The following is a 21,886-nucleotide window of genomic DNA, read 5'->3' on the forward strand; positions in this document are numbered from 1 at the left end:
GAGTGGGGCACGTGGGGGGGGGCCGCCCGCCATAGCCGCAGCCTTGCCCCCGCCCGGCGCCCCCTCCCCAGCTAGGAGCGCCGCCACGCGGGGACACCCCGCCCTTCCCCCTCCCCGGGCTCGGCGCCGCTCGGCAATTTCCGCCACGCGAACCGAGCCTATTTCCGTCGGCCTCGGCCAGACGGGCTTTATGTCTGCCAGCGGGGCGCGCATGCGCGGCGGCCATCTTACGTTGTCTCTCGCCTGCCCTCCCCTTTGGCGAGCTTTCCCCTCCCCCCTGCAGCTCCGCGCAGCGCCCTCCTCCAGCGCTCCGTGAGGAGACGGGGCCGGGAGGGGGAGAGACCCGCAGCGGCGGGGCAGGCGGGAGAGAGCCGGAGGGAAGAAAGGACGGGGCAGACGCACGCGGGAGGAGGACCGGTCCCAGGCGCGGTTCTGCGGAGGAAGAGCGGGTGCCGCCTGTTATAAAGGGGGAGGAGGCGGAGGGGGAAGGAAGAGCGTGCGGAGCGCAGCCTCCTCCAGAGACAGCCAGACACAGAGGGAGGAGAGAGAGGCTGCCTGGCTGGCTCCCCCTTCCTCCCTCCCTCCTTTTCATGGACTCTCTTGTCGGGCTGCTGCTTTTCTTCCCTCCTTATTCCGTCTCTCTAATACCCAAAATGATTCAGCTCCATGGCTGCCACTGAAGGGGATGTCCCTGCCCGGCTCAGCCTGCCGCTGCCGCCCTCCCGTGCGCCAGTCCTGTACGTATCTGCGTTCTCCTACTATTACTACTACAGCGGTGATGGCGAGGGGCGCCGTCTGCCTCGCCGGGCTGCCCCGAGGGCCCGCCGGCTGCTCTCGCCCCGCCGGGGAGGCGGCGGCCCGGCGGCGGCCGCCGTGGGGAGGGCGGGCTGTGCCGGCTGCCGGCGAGCCGCGGCGGCCGGGCGAGCCGCGGGGAGGAAGGGGCTCGCCCCCGGGGCCGGCCGGCTCCTGCGGGCATTTCCTCCGCCCGCTGCTCGCCCCCCGGGAGAGGCGCAGGCGGGGGGGCGGCCGGGGAGGGGGGTGGTCGTGGAAAGCAAAAGGGGGGGGGGGGAGAGGGAGGAAGAAAGTGAATGGCGGAGGGTTGAAAGTGTCACATTCAGAGGCGCTAATCTCGAGGCGGCGGAGGACCGGTCCTCGCCCCCTCCCTGTCTCGGAGGGGAGGAGGAGGGGAGGGGGGTGGTTAGCGGCGGTGCTGAGGCGCCTCAGCCCGTGCTCTGCGGGAGCCGGGGGGTGGGGTGGGTGGCTGTGCCTGGTGCCTCTGCCCTGCCGTGAGCGCAAAGCTAACTGTGTGTATGTGTGTCTGTCTGTCTCTCTCCATACCGGGGGATTGCACTCTTAAAATACACCCGATACAATGCACCAGCCTGACTCAGCCGCAGACATTAGTGCTAGGAAGATGGCGCACCCGGCAATGTTTCCTAGAAGGGGCAGCAGCAGTAGCAGCGGCAGCAGCTGCGTTACTGCTCCCACTGCACCAGGTACCGGCGTTGGGAGCGCTGCCCTCTCTGCCGAGGATTATCAGCCGCCTTTGCTGGTCCAGCCGCCGCCTCCATCTCCTGCAGCATCTTCATCAGTGGGTCCACAGCCGACACCCCCTCCTCCACAAAGCCTGAACCTCCTCTCACAGTCTCAGCTCCAGCCGCAGCCTCTTGCACAGAGTGGAGCTCAAATGAAAAAGAAAAGTGGCTTCCAAATTACCAGTGTGACCCCTGCTCAAATATCAGCGAGTATGAGCTCTAATAACAGCATAGCTGAGGATACAGAAAGCTACGATGACCTGGACGAGTCCCACACTGAAGACCTGTCGTCTTCAGAAATCTTGGATGTTTCTTTATCTAGGGCCACTGACTTGGGAGAACCCGAGAGGAGCTCCTCTGAAGAGACTTTAAATAACTTCCAAGAGGCAGAGACTCCTGGGGCTGTTTCTCCAAACCAGCCTCATCTTCCTCAGCAGCATGCTCCTCTGCCTCATCACCCACAGCAGAGTGTTGTGATCAATGGAAGTGTTCACCCCCATCATGTTCACCACCACCACCATCTTCACCACCACCACCATGGACACCATCATCCATCACATCCTGGGGTGGGCAGTGCCCCAGTTTCTGGAGGACCACCACCCAGTCCATCATTTAGAAAACTGTCAACAACTGGAAGCTCTGACAATGTTATATCAACTGCACCAGTTTCTGCTGCATCATCCACTGGTTCCCCGGCATCTGTCGTCTCTAATATCCGCACTACAAGTACTCCTGGCAATTTAGGTGTAAGTCCTGCTACTGGAACTAGTACCTTAAATAATATGGGTGGTGGTAGTTCTAGTGTGGCAAGCAGTGTGCTTGGTACTATAAATTTAAGCAACATCACAAGTACTGGTAATGTAAATGCTTTGTCTGGAACTAGCAGCAGTGTTAATGTGAATATCTTGAGTGGTGTTGGCAATGGTACGAGTGCTTCCTCTAGTGTCATTAACAATGTTACTAATCCAACTGCAGGAATGGCAGTGGGATCAAGCCAGCAGCCGCCTGCATCTGGCACATCAAGGTTTAGGGTTGTAAAATTAGATTCTAGTTCTGAACCTTTCAAAAAAGGTAGATGGACATGCACTGAATTCTATGATAAAGAAAACACTGTTGCAGTTTCAGAAGGAGTAGCAGTAAACAAAGCAGTAGAGACGATAAAACAAAACCCGCTTGAAGTGACTTCTGAAAGGGAGAGCACCAGTGGGAGTTCTGTTAGCAGCAATGTAAGCACACTGAGTCACTATACAGAAAGTGTGGGAAGTGGAGAAATGGGAGCACCTACTGTGGTACAGCAGCAAGCGTTTCAAGGTGTGGGTCCGCAGCAGATGGATTTTAGCAGCGCTGCTCCTCCAGCAATTCCAGCATCTAGTATACCACAGAGTGTTTCTCAATCACAGCTTGCACAAGTCCAGCTGCATTCTCAAGAAGTAAACTATCCACAGCAGAAGCCAGGGGTCCAACCTTCTGCACAGGCCAGTCTAACCACTGTTACTGGGGTTCAGCCAGCCCCAGTTAATATACTAGGTGTATCCCCATCTCTGGGCCACCAGCAACCTGCCATTCAAAGTATGGCTCAACAGCCGCTACCATATTCTCAGCCGGCGCAGCCTGTGCAGACTTTGCCAGTTGTGCAGCAACAGCAGTTGCAGTATGGACAACAGCAACAGCAGCAGCAACAGACAGTTCCTACGCAGATGGCTGCAGGTCATGTTAAGCCGGTGAACCAAAACTCTGTTGCGGGGGCTATGCCAGACTACATTCAACATCAGCAGATCCTTCAGCCTCCAGCCCCTGCCATGCAGCCTGGTTCTACTGGAGTAGGAGCAGGGCAGCCGGTTCCCGTTGCCCAGGCACAGGGCATGCAGCCTTCAGTACAAGCACATCCAGCCACTGCCCCAGCCCAGCCTGTTGCACATGCTCCGGCAGCAATACCAGGTGTAGGTACCAGTGGTCAAATGCTGAATGTTGGGCAGCAAGGAAGCGTAGCTGCTGTGGTGCAGCCACCGTCTGCTGCAAACCAAATTCCACCTCCAGTTATGCCGTCAACGGCTGCTCCTCCATCTTCACAAGTAGTGCAGCCTGTGCAGACAGGAATAATGCAGCAGGGAGTACAGGCTGGTGCTTCAGGCCTTGCTCAGCAAATGGTCATTGCTCAGCAAAACACCTTGTTACCTGTACAGCCACAGGCACAAGGAGTGGAATCTGTAGTCCAAGGGATGACTGGCCAGCAGCTGCCTGCGGTTAGCCCTATACCTTCTGTTCCTGCACCAAGTCAAGCTGGTTCAGCTGTGCCCCCTGGCATACCTTCTGCTTCTATAGGTTTGGGACAGCCACAGAATATAGCACAAGCTTCGGCTGTGCAGAATGGGAATTTGGCTCAAAGTGTTAGTCAGCCTCCCTTGATATCAACAAGTATAGGTATGCCAGTGGCACAGAGTGTGCCACAGCAGATACCGCTAAGCTCTACCCAGTTCCCCACACAATCACTAGCTCAGTCAATTGTAAGCCAAGTTGAAGATGGCAGACGCCCTACGGAACCTTCCCTGGTGGGTTTACCTCAAGCTGCCAGTGGCGAGAGTGGTGTTGGAGCATCAGCTGTTTCAGATGGCGGTAGCAGCAATATGCCATCCTCTGCTTCCCTCTTTCCGCTGAAGGTGCTGCCGTTGACAACACCTCTTGTAGATGGTGAGGATGAGAGGTAAGACTGCCTGTAACCTTATTAAGGGGTAGACTGATACAGTGTGATTTACACTAACTTGCAGGTCTTGTTACAGCCATTCTGTGAATAGAAGTGGTGTGATGTTTTTGTCTAATCAGAAACATTGTTTCTCAGGTCCCGGCACATGTAGGTATTACATGAAAATACTTATTTTTCTCTTGGGAGGGTGGGTGGGTTGTATTGATTATGCTCTGAAACTGCTGCATGGGTAAATTGCGTTTAACAATCTGTGACAGTGTGTATATTCCCATTGTATAGAGGAAGACAAAAGGATACTGTGGAATGTGGGTATGCTAGTGGTGATTGTAGTTTAGCTTATTTATTATATTGAAATAATGAATATTTATTCCTAGGTAGATTATTTTTTTCCCACGAGCCTAGACTTCATCCTGCCTCAGCTTCTCTTTTTTGAGGATTGACTTTACTCACTTTGGACTGGTTGCAAGTCTGTGGTGTATGTAGAAGCCTTCTCTTTGATAGCCAAGAGGCGCTTTAGGCAAATGAGTATGGTGGGAAAAGGGAGGTTCAGCAACACTGTTGTGGCTCTTTAAATTGAACTTGGGGCACTTTTGGTCTTGGTGGTTTTACTTCAAAGCATTAATCCATTGTGAGAGCCGTGCAGGCCTGTGGAGGGGTGGTGAGCCTTTGAATCTGGTGCACTGATTCTATGCAGTCAGAATAAGAAACCGCACATGTTCTTCCACCTTCACCTTTTCATATAAATGACCACTGGCTGGTCTTAATAGTAAGAGCATGTGAATATTCTCATTTCTTTGACGGTGAGTGCAGAAAAGCTGTGTCAGTTGTGAAGGGCCCTTGCATGTGCAGGCTGAAGCAATCCGAACAGCAGTTTCAAAGTGCAGTTGTTTGATACTAATTCTGTGAGGAAATTCCTCACTGTATTGAGTACCTCTTGTGATACATGTTTACAAATGGACAGGAAGACTGTGGTGGTTCTCCCAAAAAACTTCTTGTCTAATAAGAAGCTGACATTAATGGGAGAAGTACCTTTAAATAACCTGCCTTGAGAATGTGGGAGAGGACAGAAAAGAACACTAGAAAAGAAAAACAGACTCAAGTGAGGAGACAGAATAAAGCACTGAACACTTACAAGGTGGAGGAAAATGCCATAGCAATGGGAGGTGAAGTCCTTCTTAAATATCTTCTTGGTGCCATAACTCAAATCAGGAGTAGTATCAGTGGCCAAACTGGAAAAAAAAAAAAAAATTGTGTTGCTGGGAGAGGCTAGAGTCTCTTCAATATTGAAAATACTACTCTATCAGCAGCCTCTGATTATGTTGATCATGAGGTGTTGACTGCCTTAGTGGCTTTCATCACATCTTTCTAAGATGCCAGAGCGCTATAATGAGTAGCAGCTTGTCTTCCAGGAGTCCTAGAAGACAAGTTCCAACACTGTTTCGTTGTGATTATGTTTTTTGTACGTGAAGGTGGTAGAAGACAGATTAAAGTGTTAAAGCCCACAGTGTCACCATTATGCTACTAGCAGTCAATTTTCTCAGAAATGTTTTCTGGTCCTCCTTCCTTCGATCTTTCTAAACCAGGACACTAATCCTCTTCATGGGTCCTGTTTGTGTTTGGTGGTGTGTGTTGCTTTTTTTTATGTTCGGGTTTTTTTGTTTGTTTTGGGTTTTTTTCCCCATCATCTAAAAAAAGCCCCCTAAGCTTTCAGGGATCCTAGCTGAGTAAGAGAATCATAAACTCATTGATACTCAGTGTTTTGGAAAATGACATCTAGCATGTGACTTTACCCTGATTTTAAGAGCATATGTTAGCTGTTCGTCATGATTGGTAGCTTTTCCAGAATATTTAATTCCCTGAAGGTAACAATAGCCAGAAATACCTTCTTCCTCTGTTATTTGGCTAGCCAAAGATCATAACCTTTCTTCTCCCATGCACGTTGTGTCTTTGTTCAGTCTGTCATCTCCAGGTAGGCTACACTTTTGTTTAGCTGCAGTTGGAAAGTCATTTAGATTCTTTACACAGAGCAGGATATGACTCTCTTAAATGGAGACCAAAAATAATTGCTTTTTGTTTTGCATGGCAGTAGTGGTCAGGTCACTTTTGTGTACAGTTAGATAATTTACAGCAGTACTTGTCCCCATACAGCTGCCTGTAGCATTAAAAACTTGGTGAGATGGCTTCTGTTTCAGCTTCCAGGGGATCTCAGGGCAAGGTATTATTTGTATTGTCATCTTGACTGGAATCTCTTTTGGTCCAGAGCTTAGACCTCATCACTTAATAAAGGCAGTGCAAGATAATGCTGTTACTCCGCTTGCTTCCTCACTTCTCTGCCCATCGGATGTCTCTAGCTAGAGTTCTTGAGAATTTTTTGCCTGCTTGTTAGATTATTCCCCCCTTTACTGAGGTAAAAGGTAGTGTATTGTAACAGTACATAAGCATTTAAGAAGGAGGTATGCTGTAAATATGTGTGTATAAAATCCCTATTTCTCTCTCTTATGCGTACATATACTGCTGCAGATTTGTATCAATACGTCCCAAGTGATTCTAAACCTGGCAAGGGAAAAGGTAGGAGAAAGGAGTAAGTGATGACATAATTGGGCCAGCGAAGAAGCTGTAAAATTCCATTTAGTGTGCCTTTGAAAAAACATCTGACCCATGTAATACCTTGTTTAGATTAACTCCCAGCTTCCGTTAAACCTGTATATAATTGCATTTAAAGACATGCCAGTATCTTTAAGTCTTTAGGCCTGTTCAGTTTTTACAACACCATTTGCAGCTCTTTCTATGCCCTTTATCAGGGCATTGCCTTTTAAATATAGGCAGTGTAGAGTGTGTCGGTGTATCTGCTTTGAAAACCGTAGCCTTTATATCCCCAGTATGAATGATTTTTTGAAAAAAAAAACCAAAAAACAAACCCTTCACTTTGACTTGAAATAAGAGATATTAAAAATGAACTGCTTGGCAGAATGTTGTATGGAAAATTAATTTGCAAACTTAGTTTATTAAGGAGAGGATTCAAATAATACCATTACAGTTTGTGTTTTAAAAAAATCCAAAACAATGACAACAAAAAAAACCCCCAACAACCAAACCCACGTCTAGTTTTTCTGACTAGTCTTTCTTCAGCCTGTTGGGTATGCCGTAGAGGTTTGTATGTCGGTAGATTCATCATCTCTTCTAATATTTCAATGTACTAAAAATGCTGGCAAGTTTTTTGTATGTTAAGTATCTTTTTTTCTTGGGTTGAGTCATGGTGTGGACTTGTTTCAGTGCATGATTCTCATATAGTTTCTTGGATTTGCAGCAGTTATCTTGATTTATTCAGTTTGGTTATTAAATCCTGTCAATTTTAGACATGGTCTTTTGAGCTTAGTATTTCATCCCTAGAACCATAGAAGAGGATTTCTTTTATTTTTATGCTTTTGAAACTTAAGTATGGAAAAATACATATTTGTATTGTGGTGAATTCTTTTGTGTATTTGTACTTACTGTTGCAAAATCCGTTTTACATCTTCCTAGACAATGCCTTATTATGCTGCAGATGCTTGCAATAAGATTTTGTACAGACTTGTATAATTCTTAAACTACCTGTAAAGCGAACACTTAAAGTCAATGTATTTTACAGTATTTATAAGGGCTGTTGTAAGTGAATTTAAAAATAACTTAATCTGAAACATTGTTCACAATTACTCAAAAGCAGATTTTGAGAATGAAAGAGAACTAATAACTGTCTCCGATCTTTGACAGCATTTCCTGTAGAGTTGCTTTTATTCTATTTAGTCTGATGCAAGTTTTTTTCACCTGTATGTGCATTTCATCCAAACAGTGAAGCAAAAGAGAAAGGAGGAAATTGTGATGATAAACACATAAAACTGACATAGAGATTTGAATTATTCTTTATTATCTGACAACCTCATAGTTTTCTTTTTGAAGATAAATTTTTATTAAAAGATCCCTTTACACCTGGACAGAGGTAGACAAATGTTGGAGGAAATATTTTTTTGTTTAGGATGTATGTTTTGACTTGTTATTAAGTCTGTGGAGAGACTGTAAGATTAACGCTGAATGTGAGCACTGAAAAGACTTGTAAACAGCCTTTGAGAATCTCTGATAGTAGTAACTAGCACTAGCTTGTAAAGCAAGTGTACAGTCAGAAAATCGAATGAATTTTAATCATGTATGTAGTTAGGAAGGTTGATCAGGTACAAATGAGATTTTTACAGATGTAATTGAATACTTATTGAAGATGTTAGGCAGTAGAGAATGAACGTAATAAAGTACAACTGGAAGTTTCAATTAAATGTTACTTTTGATGCAGTAACTATTTCGCATAATTATTTTGTAAGCTGTTCTAGAGTGTATATGGGCTTTCTTACTTGCTGGAAATTTTGCTTCTGTATTTGATGAAAAAGGGAGAAGATACTTCTAGAAGATATTTCACAATGAAGGATTTATGGTGGCTTAGCATAGATTCATGGTAGTGGGTTTTTTTAGCTGCATCCTGGGGGAAGTGGTGGTGTTTTCCATCTTTCAGATTTAAAACTTGCTGCAGAGTCTTGCCACCAATGTGAAAACTGCATAAATTGAGTTCTGGGCAATTGACTGTTAGAAAATTCTCTTCATATCTTTAATTTGGCTATTTATGTAACTTGAAAAAATAGTTACCCTCGGTAGTGGTAAGTCACATGAGTAAAAAGAGAGTGCTTTGGTGAAGAAAATGTGGTTGCTGTTGTGTCGTGCTGACAAGTCCAGCTTCTCATTTCATCTGATGAAATAAAATACCTACAGTTGGCTGAATTGACTTTGTTAGTTCTCTGCTCTGAGTAAAGAACAATGAGGAGTTCAGTCTGCGCCTTGTATGTCTGCTGGCCAGCTGTAGGTGGCAATACCTGTTTGGATGGACCTTTTTTCTCATCTCTTTTTATAGATGTGTTTTCTGCATGCCATGATATGCTTTGAACTAAGGACTGCTGCAGGCTTGGTATTGCATTGTCTTTAAAGACAGGAAGAACCAACAGATATCAGGGGGTTGTAAAAGCAGTAATTTAGCACTTAAGGCAGATTGTTGGAGATACTGAGAAAAGTATCTCTCCAACTGATAAAGTGATTTCCAGAAAATGTTCCTTAGCACTACAGTTTTGGCTGGTCTTTGGAAATTGTCAGTGGATAAGCAGACTAAATCATGTATGTATGTGTGTACAAAAAGAAACAAAAGGTTTTAAAATATTTAATGTTGAAAAGCAATCTATGTTACTGTCTCAGGTTTTGCATTCTTTATGTTACAGGCTAATCTGGAAATTAGAATTATCCCTTCATCAGGCTGTGTATTGGTAGTGAAATGTTTCAGCCTTTACAAATTACTATGTTCTAGATAATGTTACAACATAGTAATGACTGTAACTGTGGTAAACTAGCAAAGTTAAGAGGATGGGAGGGGGAAATAAATACATCACCCCCCACCCCAAAACCAAAAACCACCCCCAAAATATTCATGTATCTTGCTTAAGCGTAAGTAAAAAAGCAAATGGGTAGCACACCTATGCTACAAAAATCCCCTATTATAATGCCGTTCACTTTACAGAGCGTAATGAAATAAATAAGCCTTTTCAGACCTGTCTCTTAAGAGCTTAGGGGGTAGGTCAAGTTGTAAACAGTAGTATTGCTGTAGTCTTCTAGAAGAAACTATGCACATCTGAGTATCAGTGTAATAATAGCAAGTGTATTCTTAGTATGACCTTTTTGGGAATACTTTGTGATCTGGGTTTGCAGTTTGGTGTAGGTGAAATGTTAAAAAAAAAAAAGAAAAGAATATTGTCTTTTGTTTTCATTGATTGAATGCACATGTTCGTTTCTGTTCTTGATTAATTTATGAGACTAAAGTGTGCTGTGTGTAATAGGTATTACACTTTTAACAAATAACTGAAAACTTTTTTTTTAAAGTGAGCCTATAACTTTAATTTAGTGCATTTAGGCCACCAAAGGCAATATTGTTAAGCAAAAGCATGCTTTAACAGCATACTAAGCAGGGACTAAGGGTAAGATTATTCAGTAAATTATTTAATGGTAATGATCACCATAAACAAGGAACTAGTTTATTCTCAATGTGATTGTACAGGAAACCATAGCCTAAAGGTAAGATAGAAAGAGCTCTTGAATGACTGGAGATACCACTTTATTTTAGCCTGTTCTAAAGCATTCACAGAGTTACAAATTGCATGATGGAAGTGCAGCTTAATTATGGTATCAAATTGGAGCACCTGATCATCCTTCTGCTTTAATGTCTTGCAAATCTTTTAACTCTTGGTTTGCTTTTGGATTTTGGTTACTAAGATAGTGATGGCGCTACGGTCACTTGTGGTGTGGAAACCCTTATCAGCTCATTTTGTGCCAGCCTTCCAAACACCTGTTACACATTAACAGTGTTTGAAGGCAGGATTTGGTTTGTGGTTGCAGTTACATGTAGAAGTCTCCATCTTCCACTGACACTGGACAGACTTGCCTCAGAGAGGGATTTAGAGATTATAAATGTTTGGCAGGCAGGGACTGTAATGATCCCATACATGCAAATGTCAGAGTATTGCCTGTGATAGTTTAGGTATTTTATCATGGTTGGTTATCTTACGGACTAAATGACTTGCTAGCACCTACTAAATGACGACTTTTGGCTTTGGTGCCATGCAGAGATACTCATCATAGTTCAGAAACAGCATTATGCTTTACTAATTGAACTTTTTCAATTATATGAATTTTTTTACACTTGCAAAGTAAAATCTTGAACACTTTACTGTGATTTTCTCAAATTACTGAAACAAACTTGTTTGCCATTTTCTTTGAGCAAGCAATTTATTTGTTCTTACTTTCTTTAAATTATTTTAGCTTTGTTTTGTACAGCGGAAGTGATGCCTGAATTTTTTTTCTACTCCACAGTCTGAATTACACATGTGGGTCTTGACTTCTTCTAAGTTGTTTTAACCTTTTTTTATGAATTCAGTTATTAAAAAACATTTAAACTGGGCTATATAAGCATAGGAGTGTTTCAAAGTGTTGCTCCATATGTGCTACATATATGAAGTCAAGCTTTCACCACTGTGCTCTGTGTAAAATTCACATGCACCTAGTTAGATAAATTTGGGCGCTTAAGCAAATCCGTGTTGTAATGTGTTTTTTAAATGTTCATGCTTTAAGAGTTTATTGTACTGTTTTTGAGGTGCTTAGTGTTGGTGAAGTTTCATATATTGAGTACCTTTGACAATCAGGACATATGTTTAAGTATTGTAGGCATTCAGGCTTGAAGTTCTTGTCCCAATTTATGTTTCTTCTTGCAGTGCAGGGCTAGTGATGGTCCAGAACAAAGTAACTTCTTTGTTCAGCAGAGAATGTCTACCTAAGCAAACTACCCTTTATAATTAGCCTTCCTTGCTGAGGGTTGTAGATAATGATCTGGAACGAGTACCGGATTTTCAAAGTATATTAGAAGAGCAGAGTAGGAAGTAAAGCAGTTTGAAGTTTTGTTTATTATTGACTAGAAATTTAACTAATTTTTGAAGCTGACTATAATCCTTGAAGAGCAACAAATGCAAGTACCACTGATGGTTTTTTTCTCAAGGAAACTTTCAGAAAACCATGCTTTGTATTTTAATAAAACTTAAGGGGTATCTTGATCATCTGTTCGTCTACTTTTAAACAACCCATTCTTTTGAGTATAGTGGAGGATTATGATTTTATAAATTGCTAAAACAGGCAGAAGGTGGTATTCCATAAGTTTAGACTTAACAGAAAGATATGGGTGGGCCCACAGGCTGTTAAAAAAAAATGTAGACAGAATTTCTAGTAAGGTATAGATTTGATAGCAAATGGAAGTTGGTTGTAGAGTGTTCTATAAACTCCTGCTTGTGTGCTAAACCACTTGGCCAGGCAAATTGTTTGAGCTTGCATGTGATTTTAAGTACTTATCCAACCTCCTGTTTGTATGTCTGTTGGGTTGGTGGCTTTTATTAGGTTGTTTTAATTAGCATGGATATCCACCAGGAACTTATTAGAGCTGTGATGTCTTTGTGTGTAATCAAGATGTGAACTTATCTAGCAGTTACCCGAGTGACAGTATTGAAGTACTGTGCTAAGTATTAGGGACAGTATTCAAAGCTGCTGAATATGTGGATACACATTCAACAATACTTTTGGTGTCTTAATGCATTTAATAATAGCTTTTTTTACTACTGTGTTGCAGTATAGTTCGTAAAGACAAGTTACACAGATAAGGTAATTTCGGCATGCAGTGCTATTAGTGTATGCTTATTTCTGTATCCTCAGTGTTACACTTGGCTCACTCCTGTAAGATCAGAAGGTGCACATCAAATATAAGTGACATCATTTTTTTGCAAACATTGTTGATCTTTTATTTGTAATCCATTGTCTCATGGGTCAATTACAGTCCTAGTTATTGGTAATCAAGTGTTAATCTTCTTTGGTGCTTACATACCTAGTCCTTTTAATTGCATAAAATGTTAGGTTTCTGAATTTAGTGTCTGTTGTGAGTTGCTTGTGCTTGGTTTTAAATTGTTGTAAACAAATGCATGGTATAGAAATAACTTTTAATGTTTTTTTAACAAATTTCCAGCAACTTTGAACTCCCTGTGGAATGTAGAGGGATGAAATCCATGTCAAGACGAGAGAAAACTTAAATGCCTTTTAAGCTTCCTCTGACCTTCATTTCATCCAACTCTGTCACAGTTGTATACAGATGAAAGAGATGACTGGCAGTCATAACTTATATATAAGAAGCTGTAGAAATTGAAGGAATCTGAAACGTAACTATACTAAATTTGTGTTTCTATCTATTTAGTGCTGTTAGAGCTAGTAAGGAAGACTGTGATTAAAAGTAACTCATGTGTGATTGCTTTCACTTATATTGTGGCTGCAATCATGAAAAATTTCTCTTCTTAAAGAAGAGCAAGCAAAAGCTACTCAGGTAGAATCTGAATAGTGAGTGAATTGTTTGACATATATGGCCACTGAGTTGGGATAAGCATAGTAAAAACCAAAACAAACCCACCAAAACCAACTCCTCTAGATTTCCTGGAGCGTTTTCAGCTTGGTAATTTTACTGGATGTATGTGTCAAGGTATCATAATGTGTTTTGTGTACCATGTGAAGAGATGCTGTATTTCTCTGAGGAAGTCTGTCTGTGGACTGTAAATAGTGTTTTAATTCTTCCAGGGTGAGCCTAACAGAAGTGGAATGCTTTAGCTTCCCCTGGGATTTCACGAGGGTTCATGCAGCAATGTTTGCCCTATAGAAAGAAAGACATGTAAAGGGAAGCAGAACAGTTCAGGATGTCTCATGATTGTCGTGTGTGTAAATTTGTGCATGGTGTTAATTGTCATTGTCCTTCAGTGTTCAGGATTCTCAAACTCTGAGCATCTCTGAAATCTGGCAAGGAAGGATTTTGTGGAAAAAATTATTTTATATTCAGTATTATGGTTTGTTTATGTTATAAGCTGTTTAGTGATAATCTTGACCTGGCCTTGACTAGAAATGTCTACTAAATCTCTTGATTAATTTTTTTGGAGATTCTTTGGTCTAAAATTTTGAACGTTGTGTATCTGTATACATGTATATGAGAACATATAAAGCTTAATCCTTCTTTTTTAAAAAACAACAACAAACCCAAGCAACCCTAAACAAACCTGCTGGTGAGAGAACGAGCAGTTGATGTTCTTTACAATTTAATTTCTTGCATTCTTAAAAGACTAAGTGAAAATAAAAGGAACCATGAGTTAATGACCACATTTTTTTTAAAGTACTTGTTAAATAATTTACTGTAGCACTCAAATGAATTAAAGGTATAAATGTACCTCTTTAATATATTGAATGAGGTTATTATGTTAAGAATGGATCAGCATATTGCACTGCCAAGGGTTTCTTTAGTAGGCCTAATATCCTAAATTGAGTGAAATGGCAAGTTACTCATAACTGCTTAGGGACTGGTGCAGGATCTGTATGTGCTTCTGTGGTTTTTTTCTTTCAGAGTTTGTGAGACACTTTCCAATTTTGTAATTACTTATGAAAGAGAGGGGTACCTGAGCACGTTTTTGATTGGAGACAGGGGAGTGAGGAAGAAAGTATGAAATATTTATGATGGTAGTTATGGTCTTCTTTCTTTTTCTGGTCGGGAAAGGGATTTTAATTTTTGAAATGGTATCAGGCATGTGTGTGTTAGAGCCAAGTATATGCAGTTGTTGGCAATACAGGCTGCTCTTATTTATAGGATAGTGACTAAAAGGCCTAGTTGTGAACTGGGGCTCCACCTTGCTAGTTGCTTTATAACAAAGAACAGAAGAGGTGGTCCTAAAGGACTTGCTGTCTGATGTCCATATACTTTCTGAATTGATTTTAAGACAGTGATACTTTAAAGCAGGCAAAATCTTAAATGTTTTTAATGGTTTATGAAAAAACAGAGCAGCAAAGCAGGTTGGTAATCTGTATATTCCTGTAGAGGTGTAACCTGTTGCTAATGAAGTACACAATCTGTGGAATACGGTTGCATTGAAAACTGAGTCACCATTTTGTCGTGAAAGCATGGGTTAGCCCCTTCTGTAAGGCTTCACTGACTCAGCTCTTGGGATGTATAGATTCTTAGTGCTGCTTGCTTATGCTGGAGCATGGTGAAGTAATTGAGCAGTCTTTTTACTTCATTGGAAATTAACAGGTAAATGCAAGATGATGATTTGCATGAAGACGTTTTCAGCTTCTAGAGAGTACTTGATCTGTGAAAGGAGAGAAATAAATGTTTAACATATAGCAGACAGTTGTGACTAGCAGTAGTTACCTTCACTTTTTCCATTTGCCTTGACCATCAAAGCCCAGTCTCTGGGGCTCTTTAATGTATATATTTACTGTCCAAATACTTAAAATATTTAGAACAGACTTTTTTAGTTACTGGATGAAAGTGTTTTCTCTGAAAGTATCACCAACAGTCTTTCAAAGAATTCTGTAAAATATGTTGAACTTGTGTGAAGTTTTCGTAGGTATTTTCAAATAGAGGGTTGTCTTGATACTTACTGATCTAAAAAGTGTTTAAGAAAGCCATGCAGCCCCCCCCCCCCCTTAACATCTCTCCAATTAAAAAGTATTAAGCTTGTTTTTTTAAGATTTATTTTTAAGAGTTCCTTCCTACTTCAACCTCCAAACAAGGTAGACTAATCAATTCTTAATGTTACAGGAACACGTACGCTTTATAAATATATAAAATTTTTTATTTGTATGTTGCAAGAACAAAAAAATAACCAAACCCAAAACACTGGGATATCTTTTTGTTAAATGATAGAGTTAACATATGTTAGATGGAGGATCAAGTCATATCTGTGTAAGATCCCTGCAGTTATCCAAAATCACAAACACCCTTCTTTTCTGTATGTCTTCTATTTTGGCTTTAGAAATACTATAATTCAGTGGATTTACAGGTACTCTTTCGAATTACTTTCTCAAAGTTGCTGTCAGATAACTCTGGAACAGAAGTACTTTGATAGGCACTAGACCTGCTGTCTGTGACTTAAGAGGAAAGTTGATATCTTCTGGATTATGTCTGTAGCCTCTGTGTATGCAGACAAATCTTCCCACGCTTTTGTTACTGTGATCACTAGAACAGTCACACATATTGCATTCATCAAATAATACTGCCGTGTAGCTTTGCACAATTTGGCATAGGCAACTTGGCACTGTGAGGTCTGTGTTCAGAAATGTTGGAGTCAAAGTTTTTGTTTTCTGTAGTAAATTGTGATATGTATATGTAGAGCTTCTGTAAATAAACAATGCCTTTTCTATTAAAAACGTCAACTTTCTTGGATGCCATTCTTAATGTAACTATAATATGAAAAAAATATATTAAAAGATTATCTTCTGTAGTATTTTGTATACTAAATATATGCTCTAAGGTATACATTTATAATGAAGTAAAAATTCTTTTTCCCTGTGCAAAATACTTTGAACATGATGGGTGAACACTGAACGTTTTAATTTTTGCTCATCAGTTGCATTTTTTCAGCCACTGATTTATGTTGTCTGCTTCTAATGAAGAGACAAGATTTAGAAATGAAGCCCTTTCAGAAATCGTGAGGTTGCTGGAAAGATCTGCATTTTGCTTCAGAAATAAGAGTTAAAAGAAGTATGTACCTTGGGTAGACCAATCTGCCTAAATTGACCACAAAAGAAATGTACCAAATACAATTGACAGGAAAAGGAGGCTTTTTTCCTTTATGAAGGAAGATCCAGCCATGTCTGAACACTAATTATAGTGTCTGTCAGTCAATGTGACTAGTTTCTGTGAGATTGTTCTTAAGTGGTAAAGAAAGTTTGTAACCTTAAAATGGTAAGAAATGGTTTGAAATGCAGTATCTGAGATTTGCATTTTTTTTCTGATGAAGTAGGCATTTTTTATCTCTCAAGTATATTGGTGTTAGTGGGTTGACTTAAGATTGTACAGACGTGAAACGTGACAATGAAGACTCTTTGGTTCTGTTTTTTCTGCAAAGGAAATAAAAAGTGTTTGAAACATGGCAATAAACACCTCAAAATGTCAGGATGGCAGCTGTTGACTTGGCAGCTTGATCTTCCTGAAGGACATACTTGTGTTAATTCATCTAATCGGGGAATTGATAAAAATAATAGAAGAAAGAACTGCTGGTGAAGGAAGGTAAATAGAGCTCTGATGTGGAAAACTTGAAAATCCTGAATTGAGCTTTGCGTTTTGGAGCAGTTTGCAATGGAGATTCTGAACATTTAGCCTTGTACTTGAAAGGTATTTAGAAACATGTGTGCTTCTCTTACCTTAAGTGTAATTTCTCTTTACTCCCTCTTGATGGCTTATGGCCAGAGGTCCAGTGCCATAGGAAGAAATGACCAGTGGAGAAACTTTTGGCCAGCTAGAGTGGATTTTGTAGTCAGGCTAGTATGACTGAGTGTTGCGGGGTTGCTGTATATCCTTGGAAGTGACTGGTTTTTGATTGATACTTAACTATTGAGGCCAATACCTTCCAGAATTATTACATAATAGAAGCACTTGGTTAAAGTTAATTGTAGATTTACCAGATTGGCATATTTTATGTGATGCAAATTGCATTTTAAGAATTCCTAGTGTATTTGCTTTTCTTGTTGTGCACTGTCTGTATTGTAGCTTCACTGTGTTGCTCTGCTTACGTACCCAAGTAGAGGCTTCAAAACTTTGTTCTGTTCCTTTCCTGGTAATGTTGGCAAAATGTAGCACTTGCAAGACCTAAGTCATGCTGCGTGAACTAATGCGTCCTGGTTTTAAGCCTGGAATGGTGTCTTACAGGTCTGCTTCAGTACTGTGTCCTGTGCTTTTTCCATTTATCCAGTTTGGTTCAGCATTTGCTGTTTGCTTCAGAACTCTCGATGAATGGTAAATGCTTTGATTCAGGAAAATGAGGCTGTCTTTTGGTGAGTCTTTACAACAGAAGCAATGAAAGGGGGTAAGAAAAAGGATGGCATGAGCAATGTAACTAATGATAAGTTTGTGGGCTGTTAATTCCTTGTCAGACTGTGCGAAGACCTCAGTTTGTGTTATTTTCCCTTCTTTGTTCCCTAGAGAGTCACTCTTACTTCAACCGCAAGCTGTTTGTATTGTCCTTGTAGGTTAGGTTTCTTGCTTCCGATGTTTGATGCCAGCAGAGAGTGGAGCTGGTGTTGCGGTCAGTGGCTTTCCTTTTCTCTTCGTGGATACATTCTCAAAGTAGAGTGTCTTATCTGATGATCATTCTTGTCTTCCTAAGGGTTTTCCACTCTTACCCACTATTACTGTGGTGAGTTAGTATGTTTGAGTTGCAAATCTGTTGCCAAATGTGCCAAAATGGTCATTTGGCTTTGGTGCGGACAGATAGAAAACCCAGGATGTCCATCGTGTAAATTGTGTGAGTACTTTTAACTTGAGCCTTTGAGGACAAAAAGCTAATGAGTTAAGGCCTGCTGTGTCCTCGGAGCCTGTCCTACAACATCTTGAAATTCAGTTGTGGTGGTGTATTTTTTTTTTTAATGACTAAAGATCATCTACAGGGGATTAGAAGGAATTCAGAATGTAATGACAAAGTAATACCTAAAGAGAGAAGCAAATCTCTAAGGCTCAATGGTAAACCTACATCACACTTCTGATGGAGACAATGACTCATAAGGAGCCTAAAGCTATGATAACATAGCCACTTTTTTGTACTTTAAATTATAAATGAGAACTACTTCAGAACAAGATGTGGACCGTGTATGCCCTCAAATAATCTGGGAACAAGAGAACATGGGTAAAATTGCCTTGGCCAATTTTAAGAAATATTTTGTCTGTGGAGCTCATTGCCACAAGATCCTGTAGAGGCCTAGGAATTAGCAGCACTTTAAGGAGAAAAAATGTACATGTGTATATAATGTGTGTGTACATTTTCCTGGTGTTTATATAGGAAATGGTACAGAATTATAATAGTACATGGCAATTAAATGACTTTTGGCTTCAGCTCCTAGGACTACTTTTAGCTAATTCAGGGGAAGCAAGTACATCTTTGAGATGTATCTATTGTAGCTGCTACTTTCACCTTTTTCAGTGATTTTTCATGATAACTTGGTGCTGGCAACTATTGAAGACAGGATACTGCTCTGTACCTTCTTATTCCAAACTAGAAATAAAAAGAATTTTAAGTTGTAGTTTATTTAAACTTTATTGAAAATAGTGGTGAAGTGTGAGGGCAGGAGAGGAAACTGATTGAGTCAAATGGAAAAACAGGTACAGAAGGTGGCCATAGATACCCTTGACTGTTCATAGAAATGTGAATGATCACAACTGATCCCATGGCTGCTAAAAGCTAGGTGGGATGCAATGACGTGTTACTGAGGAGAGTCGCAATAGTTCAGAGGTTGTTGCACCTTTAAAGTAGGGAAAGGCGTAATGACTGCCTTACTCTTATCAAAGCATGGGTCAGAAATTAAGAAGACCTGTAGGCTGAAGCAAGATATTTACAATTTCATGAACAACAAAAACACTTGCCCACAGTCGATATTTTTTGGGAAGCTGTTCTTGTGCTTGAAAAATGTGTTGGTCAGCATAGCAATGGCTTAAAATAGTGTTTTGGATGCTATAGTGCTGGCATTAGAGCCCCACTGGCAAACATCCAGGAGGCTTGTAAAAGAAGAAGAAGAATGCTTTAAATGTTAAACAAAGCTTCGAAAAGCACCTTCTGATGCTTAAATTCTCCAAAATTTTAAAATTATGTGCCTCTAACAAAATATTTGAGTGAGCTTAAAATCCTGTAAAGATATACGAGATTAGCAACAATTCTTACTGCCAACACAAAGTAATTAAATTGATTATAGGTGTGCATGGAGAGTAGCTAGCTGTGAAGAACTGCTGAAGTTTTACAGAGTAAAGTGGTAGTGTACCAGTGAGGTAAGAAAAAGCTTCAGCAGTTTTTTTTTCTTGTTTTCCCTGCTTGCATATTTTTCAAATGCTTGGTTCTATGTTGGGATACACTGTAGGCCTTTCTAGGCTAGTTCTACTTTATAAACATATGTTCAGTGGCTATGAAATGGCATTGAAGTATGTTGTTTGTCCTTTTGCAGGATGCTCCAGGTACTGGAGGAGGGATGGCTTTAAGCAGCCTCCTTCCCTGCTCTTGCCAGTGTCATCCTTGGTAGTTACATTCTGACAAAGGGGAGGAAAGATGCCTTCTGTTGAGATAACCCCTCTTAGTGTCTGTGGATAACTCCATTAGCTGTTGCTAATGAATAACTAGGCAAGTAGCAAGCATTTAAAATTGCCAGGTTCTCAATTTTACTGCTGCCAGCAAAGGACTCTCCCACAAAGATGGGAAATGCTTCCTGTGCTTCCCCTTCCAATTCTGTCAGGTAAATGCTGTTGCCAGAGTTGCTCTGAACTGTCTTCACAGTAAAAAAAGAACAAGACAGTTTGTCTTGATTCATGTCTGTGTGGTCACATTTGCAATCAGGGTGCTAATAGTAATCTTAAAGGATGTTACCAGGACTCTTGAGATCTGGCATAATTTTTTCAAAACATTCCCTCATCACAGTGCTGCTTTTTCAAATGCTTTAAGTAATGTTGAGGAGGATTTTGGCTTTATGCTACTAATAAATTCTGGAGCACATTTTTCAGGACTTCCAGATTTCTAGAGTTGCTGGCATAGAAGATGTTCTGCAGATCAGCAAGCATGACAGAGGTCACTAAACCCTGAAGGAGACAAATAATCTACTTAGGGTTTTTTTTTCCTGACTTTATTTAGAACGTCTAATTTGTAATATATTGAAAATAGTTGTCTTTTCATTAAGTTGTGTTTCTGTTTTAATCCATCCAACAGCAGAATACTGTGTAGAATGTGTATATCTTGTCCAGTCTGTGGAAACAAGTGTTTTGTCTAATGAGTTTGTGCTTGGACAAGACCTGAATATGATCCCTAAAAGAGTACCGTTGTGGGAAGGACTTAAGCCAAAGCCTGGGTTAAGACAAGCCCCAGGTATTGTGTCTGCCTGTTTTGCTCCTCATGATGTGGCTATCAGCTAAATATTAGTGTTGTATTTAAACTACAGCACCTGTTCCAGGAATCCTACTTCAGAAGCTGGAGGAGTCTGCAGACTTTTCAGGGGTTGTGCTTGATGTTTGAAGAGGATGTTTGATTAGATTTTAAACTAGAGTCTGATGTGGATTATACACAAATAATGCAATTATGTTGCAAGTTAGCCGTAAAATGATTAATAAATTTAGGAATGCAGGAAGCCCGTTGATCTTGTTTTGAATGTAAAAAGTTTGTCAAAACGTACTTTTTAAAATTAATAGCAGTTACTAAAGCCAATAAATTACTGTAACATTTTCTAGATATCCAATACAAACTATCAAGTGTTCCCTGTTGGCTGCAGCATCAGGTAGTATTGGAGGGAATTACTACGCTTGGCTTAAAATACAAAATTCAAAACCCAATGTCATATACTTCAAGTCATTTCATGGCTTATAACTAATGTGTAAGACCAGTTAGCAAATGTGGTTTTGCTTAGTGTTGGTGTCTTTGCATGAATTTCTATACTTAATCCATTTTTTTTGTCTATAACCTGTCTTGTTATATAAGTCCAACTAGACTATCTTACCATTGTCTTAATGAAGCACCTTGAATATAAGATTGGAAAGTGCTGCACTAACTAATAAGATTAGCCAAGTGTTTTATTTACACTTTGACTATTGTTCAGGAAATGTATTTCTTCCTTGTGCTGGATAGTCCGTGTTTGAAATTTGCATCATATTATCATCCAGGTGATACTGTAAAATGCAGTGTTTATGGGAACACTAAGGTGATTCATTAATTGTTCAGTTAATTTTTAATACCTTCTCAGAAAATGTGTGCAGAGTTGTTGGGAGTTAGATAAAATACCCATAAAGAAATAATAACCATAATTCTTATTATGTTAGTGCTTACTGTGTGCCACATATTGCTCACTTCTACTGGAAGAGGGACAAACATGAGCATCTTACATTTTTGGAAGATAAACTGCGTGCTAAAGATTGGGGAGGGCGATGCAACCACATGTATGAACTACTTATGTGTAGCTTTAATCTTAACAAAATGTACCTGTTCCTCTCTAATACAACTTTGTT

At 40.7% G+C, this 21,886-nt stretch overlaps 1 protein-coding gene across 2 annotated transcripts in view; it reads left to right on the forward strand.

The window, feature by feature from the left end:
• The first annotated feature begins 268 nt into the window (after positions 1 to 268).
• The window catches only part of TSC22D1 (TSC22 domain family member 1), a 95,831-nt gene continuing 74,213 nt past the window's right edge, over positions 269 to 21,886 (forward strand). Inside the window, exons 1-2 of one of the 2 annotated variants that reach the window (XM_037375991.1) lie at positions 269 to 737; positions 1,382 to 4,236. In XM_037375991.1, the coding sequence (XP_037231888.1) occupies positions 1,415 to 4,236 (2,822 nt within the window). In that variant the 5' untranslated portion in view covers positions 269 to 737; positions 1,382 to 1,414. Of the gene's footprint in view, positions 738 to 1,372; positions 4,237 to 21,886 lie in introns of those variants that run through there. The other variant, XM_037375989.1, reaches the window with a different exon arrangement.

This window comes from Falco rusticolus, chromosome 2 (genome assembly GCF_015220075.1).
Source record: "Falco rusticolus isolate bFalRus1 chromosome 2, bFalRus1.pri, whole genome shotgun sequence".
NCBI lineage: Eukaryota > Metazoa > Chordata > Aves > Falconiformes > Falconidae > Falco > Falco rusticolus.